General features: G+C 39.8%; 1 protein-coding gene across 1 annotated transcript; it reads right to left on the minus strand.

Moving 5' to 3' along the window:
- Positions 1-3,712: 3,712 nt before the first annotated feature.
- twist2 (twist-related protein 2) lies at positions 3,713-6,445 on the minus strand. Its single transcript, XM_017420638.3, has 2 exons — positions 5,722-6,445; positions 3,713-4,170 (listed from the first exon to the last, which is right to left on the minus strand). Exon 1 carries the CDS (start codon positions 6,259-6,261, stop codon positions 5,755-5,757), a length of 507 nt encoding a protein of 168 aa, XP_017276127.1. The 5' UTR covers positions 6,262-6,445; the 3' UTR covers positions 3,713-4,170; positions 5,722-5,754.
- Between the last annotated feature and the right edge of the window lie 86 nt (positions 6,446-6,531).

A 6,531-nucleotide genomic window follows, 5' to 3' on the forward strand; every position in this document is an offset into this window, starting at 1 on the left:
CAAATCCTGAATCTTTGGAGAGATGTTAATATTTGATGTTTCGTCTGTTTTCTCCATCTGTATTCATTGTAAGTCAGACATTTATTATCTTTCTAATATGAATTTCTGCTGTAATTTGAACCCTTTTTGGGTCGGCCTAATGAAAATGAAACACCTTATTCTACAACCTTTACATCATATCATTTACTAAACAAAAAAAGGTCCAAATGTAAAAACGCCCCATGATCCAACAGTTTAAAGAACTGTCTTTAGCAGCAATACTTCTCTGTAATCATCGCCTGTATGACTTATCAGTCTCTTTGATTACTTTATAAACATTTTGCCCCACTCTTCTTTATGACTTGGCTTGCTTTCGGGTTTCCAGGCTTTTCTTTCTGCACAACTCTTTTAAGCTCCAACAACAGCATCTGAATCAGGCTGAGGTTCTGGACTCTGATTGGACTGTTGCAGCCCCTTGATTCTTTTTGTTTTGACCCGTTCTGTTGTAGATCAGCTGCTGTGTTTGGGATCGTTGTCCTGTTTGGTTCAAGCTTCAGCTGTCGGACGGATGGCCTCACATCTGACTCCAGAATCCTTCGGTCTACAGAGAAGTTGATGGTCAACTAAGGCCCCACGGTGACAAATGAAGCCCAAATCATTACCCCTCCACCTCCGTGCTTGACAGCTGGTATCAGGTGTTTGCAGTGATTTGGATTTTTTGATCAAGTACTCCCTGTTCTGCAAAGTTTTCTCCAAATCCTTCTAAACAAGCCTTTTTTCTTTCTTTTTTTTAATGTAGTTTTATAATTTTTAATGATGATTAGCAATAATTAGCAGCACCTGGTTGATTATTTGTTTCTTGATTACTTTGGAATTAAAATGTTTTGTTTGGGTCGTCATCATAGAGTTGAAAGCCAACAGTAAGTTGAGGCACAAGAAATAAAAAAAAGATAATTTTAAGACAAATAAAAGCTATTTAAGTGAGAAACATACAGTCTATAAAAGGGTCTTTTTAACAGACAGTTTAGGAGGATTTGGGATGCTGAATGTGTCCTTTTACTTTAGAGATATAAGATCTTTTAGGCTGACTAAATATTTTCACTATAGGTTTTTATTGGCATTTATCATTTTACAAAAAACAAATAGTTCTTTTCTTTTCATAAACCCCATCCTTAAATCAAATCATCTTTGCCCTCTACTTGGATAACACTTAATCTTTCCTGCAACAAATGCTAAAAAAAAACCCTTAAAACTGTTTTTATCGTGAATGTGTTTTGTCTTATTTCATAAGCGCCTCTTTTTTATGAACTTGTGTCATTCCTTTCAACAGATTCTTTAAAAGCGGGATCAAAAGGAAAACAAGGACAGAGCTTAACGTTTGAGGCATATTTGAAGCCTGACAAAGGCTTTTGCCTTGGTGGCAGCCAACACAGCTGACGCTCAGCTCTGCCAGCACAGCACACAAACAAACAAAGTTCAGTCAGGCTCACACCAAGTGGTAGAAAGGTTCACTTTGGGAGTTTTTTTACCCAACCAAACTAACACAGAATACCATTTGAGACACACAGAGCGTAAACCTTTACTTTATCCCCTCTTTTTTTTACTGCAAATTAAAGTTTTGTAGCTTTTTCCGTCTGAGTTTACGGGAAACATCTGGATCTCTCGCGCCGCTGGAGCGGTGGCCCCCGGGTGATTGTGAGCTGCTCAGCTGTGAGGGTTTGGGATAATGAGCAGGTATCAAACAGGCTCCTATGGACAAGCTGGCCTTGGTAGGAAACGCAGCATCCAAGACCACCAAGTCAAAAGTGACTGCACACTGTAGCATCTGTTCATCTTTTACAAGTTATTGTGAAAGATTCAGGGCAGGATTCTGCCTGGTGTTGTCTGAACCCTGCAAGAAATCACCCAAACAGTGAAATACAGGGGTTTAAAGTTTTGTGTGTTATCATAACTCTTGTGTGTAAAGTCAAATAATCTTGAGCTCGGTGCAGAAATCACAGCATAATTCCACCTTCAGCGTCTGATAAATCAGTTTAAAATCACCTGGAAATCAAAACTCCTCTGCACTTGTCAAGTTCAACCCAAGTGTATCAGTGTTTATGGCAGTCATATAAGACAAGTTTTGGTTCCCAAGGTTAGGGTCAGGGCCCCGCTGTGGGTCACAACACACCAAGGTTTGGGTCCTGAAGTGGTCTCCAGAAATACAACGGAATAATTTTTTTTTTTTAAATCCTTTTCTATTTTCACTAATTGTTACAAAAGAGAACAACTGTAGTTATAAACAGGGGCAAAAAAAATAGTCTAATGTGAGTTGAAACTTTTTGTTGTCATTATATGTTTACTGCTTGAATGCTGAGTCAGCAATCAGACTATTTTGTTTTGTATTTTTATTTTCTATATATTTGTTTTGCCATCTACTTCTACATAATTTGGGCTGTTTTAGTCATCAACACAATCAGCTCATTCAGGGGATGGGTGCTATGACTTTTTTATTTAACTTCATTTATAAATATATTTTCTTTATGAAATTACACTGAGATCTCTTCAGTTCTGTTTGGACTCTGCTTCAACATGCTAGCTTCTTTTTGTCTTCTTTTAGCTGCCATTCTGCTATTTTTTAGATTGTAGCTTCTGTGCGGCTGTTTTTAGCTCACATTTTGCTACTTTTAACTAAACTTTAGCTGCTTTTAGTTAACATTTTGCAGCTTTTGTTTTTTCAGCTGGTGCTTAAGTTTAGCTTCAACAACCCATAGCTTCTTCTGCAAATTTCAGCAAAGTCATGCAGCACTCAGGATTCACGCTGCATTTTCTGTTAAAGTGATATTTCGTTTGTTTATTTGTAATGCTTGTGTAATTCAGTCAAGGATGTTTGGGGTGGCAAGTTGTTATTTTGGGGGTCAGAAGCTAAAATGTTTGGGAACCCCTGGATTAGAGCATCAGATCCTCACAAAAGCAGCGGGAGGATGAAGCTGCGGTGGTTCCAGGTGTTTCCAGCGCATCACCAGACCACCAGAAAAGTCTGTCTGTATTTATTAGGTTTACAGCATCATTAATGAAAGACCTGACAGACTTTAAAAATGTTCAGAAATGCTGTAGAGTTGTTGCAGCCTGATGTAAAATGTACCGTTTGTCTGATCGGAGCTTTGTTTTGCTGAGAATGAAAGCCACAGAGGAGTCCCAGAAAAGCAGCAGCCCCGCATTAACAAAGAGCTCCTTTTACTGTTTCGATTTAATCTAACTCCATCTGGGAAACAGAGATGTAAACACTTTGAATTCAGAGGTAGCAGGACAGATTCAAAGGAAATCTGAGGGTCTTTTTTCTGGCCCCAGGCGGAGTTATTGTCCTTATCTGCAGCTTGTTGGGGCTCCCTGCTCCTTAAGGCATCAGGGGTTAAAATGATCGCTCGTTTAAAAGCACAGAAACATTTTATGTGGCTGAGTTAAAAAAGAAAAAAAAACTATTTCCTGCAATCTTAATGAAGCTGTAACTTTATGGTCTGTTTTCTTTTTTTAAAGTAGCTTTTTTCCTCCATAACAAGCAGATGGGGGTGGGGAGTGGGGGGTAAAAGGGCAACTTCTCACACCCGGCAGGGAAAACAAATCTTTGACTGTAAAGACAGCTTCTCTTTGTTTTGTTGTAAATTAATCTAAATAGCTGTAGTCTTTAAATGCAACCTATTCAGCTGAAAGACCTATTTCTCAAAATTCACATGAGATTTAAAAAAAAGACACGTTTCATTAAAAAAAACTGTTTAATAAATAAAAAGGACAGTGTAAATTAGACAAATTTCAGATGGAGACTTAAAGAAAGTCAGTGAAATAAAAATAAACCCATGCAGCCAGAGAGTCGGACCTGCACTGGTCCTTTTTACAGAACATAGTTACATAATTATGTACAAAATGCATTCATATAAAGATTTTTATACTTTGTTTTTAAAGACTTTTGGGGGGAAAAAACAAAACAAAACAAAATATATCTTCTTGTAAAAACAACAGAAAAAGAAATACAGGCTGGAAATGCACACAACTGTCTGGATCTTCTGTCGGTTCTCCTTTCAGATCCAATCTGCGTCCACACACACACACACACACACACCGCTGATGCACTTGTGGGTCACGTTACGCCTCTCCTCCATGGCCCTTTGAGGTTGATGGGTTCAATAATCCCTTTGGTCTTTAGAAGCAAACAGTCTGTAATGAAGGTAAGAAATAAATTTAAAATAGAGTAATTATGACTGGGTGTGCAGAAATACACAAAATCAGAATTAGTCTTTTGAAGATGATGAATTTTTTGGCTCCCTGAGTGAAAGGGAAGTCATTAATGAATCAGTTATTTTAACCACTGAGCTGAGTAAAACCACATGGCAACAGGAACGTTTCCCTCTGACAGCTGCGTGTTTTTATTTTAACCTGCAGTTTGAGGCACATATTTTCATTTTACGACCCTAAAACAACAAGAAAATAAAATTCATCAGGGTGCCATTAGGTCCGAAGGCTTTCACTGGAACCTATGGCTGAGAGCAGGATTTGGAGTTTATTTTGGACTTTTTCACAATTTGAATTTATACAACAACAAATTAAATCACACGGCTATTTTACCTTGAATCTAAAGGTTTCAATCAACTTTTAACAGAAAAAATAAACAGGTTTTCTTGAAATGAAGCAATAATATGAACTATGAAAGCAACCAAATAATGCTAATTAACCACTTTACCTAAAATGCGAAATTCATTTTACCAAATAAAGACATGTACATTAGGCCCTACTTTGTCTAATAATTTAATTTATTTTAAACAAGCTTCTTGTGCTTTTTCCATCCATGAGTTATGTGTTGAGGGCAAAACTTCAATTAAAGATTATTACTTTTCAAATCTAATAGAACCAGCTGACACCACTAAATTATAAAAATCTAACATTTCAGGGTTTTTTTTAGTGAAATAAATTTTTGTGCTAGGCTGGTTATTTGAAAAAGTATATTTAAACAAACACTATGTTGTTACGTTTCCTGGAGGTCAGTTAAAAACAGAAAAAAGTAATCCATCCTCTAATCAACTGTTAGTGTACAAATAACCATAATGAAGCTTATTTCTCTCCTGTTTTTAAGAAATAAAGTTTTATCGTCGTTTGCTTTATCTTTTAGAATTCAGCTTCAAATAAAAATATTTTAATTTTGTTAAAGAAGCAGTTTTATGCCACCTCCGGGGAGTCCATTCAGCAGCAGCATTTTGCAGCTGAAAAAGGACAAATCCTTGCTTTTTTTAATTTAATTCGTTCCCAACACAAATATACACTTCCTAATAGTGGCGTGTGTGTTGTCGCTGGTATAAACCAAGCAGGCTGCAGGTCAGTAAAAATAGTGAGCTGCTCTGGTTTTGTTGTTTGAGCTGCCCATTCCTGCGGTCTGCGCACAGGAAACGCGCTCTGTTGTGGATCGAAATTAGCCGTGATGGCGCTGCAGCTGCGCCTTCTCTGCGCCAGTCTTCCACAGCTTCCGCTCCAACTCAATCCTTAACCCTTTCACTGGAGGATTATGAGATGCTGAAGAAAGTTTGGACTCTGTTTTGGAGTTGAGACGCGCAGAAGATGCTGAGGCCTCAATGTTAACTGATACTTTTGTTTCAAACTTAACCCCCCTGGACAAATCAACCCAAATATTTACGCACATTGTGAAGATAATTGTGAGAATGTAGCTTTAATGTTTGATATTTCCATGAAATGCAACATGAAGCTGTTTTTTCTCACCGCTTTGGCATTGTACGTGAAGGTCTCTGGGTGCTAGTGAGATGCTGACATGGACCACGCGCCCTCCATCCTCCACACCGAGAACGCGTAACTGAGTCTCTCGTGCGCCACGTAGCTGCAGCTGGACATCTTGTTGTCCATCTCGTCGCTCTGCAGCACCTGACACAGGAAGTCTATGTACCTGGAGGCCAGCTTCAGAGTCTGGATCTTGCTGAGTTTGTCCGACGGCAGCGTGGGGATGATTTTGCGCAAAGACGCAAAGGCCTCGTTCAGGGACTGAGTCCGCTGCCTCTCCCGGACGTTGGCCAGGACCCGCTGGTTCTGCAGCTCCTCGTAGGACTGCGCGCCGCTCGGACTGGGCTTCTTGCCCCTCTTGCCCGGAGCCGGGCTGCTCCCGCCGCTGTCCTCGCCGCCGGACTTCTTGCTGCTGTGTCTCCTCTTCCTGGAGAAGCGCTGCTTGTGCTGCTGCCGGTCCAGCTCCTCCTCGCTCGTCACTAGACTATCCACAGGGGAGACCGGGGAACTGGAGCCCTCTTCCATTTCTTTCTTGAAGAAATGCAGGGATAGAGAGGAGAAAACGGTGTCCACCTTAGAAGCCGTGGTTCCAGCGGATTATAGATCCTTTCAGATGAGGAGACGGACTTCTCTCGGCGCTTCTTTGGACAAACTGAGCTCGCGCTGCTGGTTGGCACGCGTCTCCTCCCGCACAAAGTTTTTTGTTTCTTTCTCTGTAAAAAAAAAAACATGTGGAAACTTTATCTGAGCTTTAGATGCTAAATAGTTTTAAGAGTGGAAGGGGAGGGATTTGGT

The sequence above is a fragment of the Kryptolebias marmoratus genome, linkage group LG6, assembly GCF_001649575.2.
Source record: "Kryptolebias marmoratus isolate JLee-2015 linkage group LG6, ASM164957v2, whole genome shotgun sequence".
Taxonomy (NCBI): domain Eukaryota; kingdom Metazoa; phylum Chordata; class Actinopteri; order Cyprinodontiformes; family Rivulidae; genus Kryptolebias; species Kryptolebias marmoratus.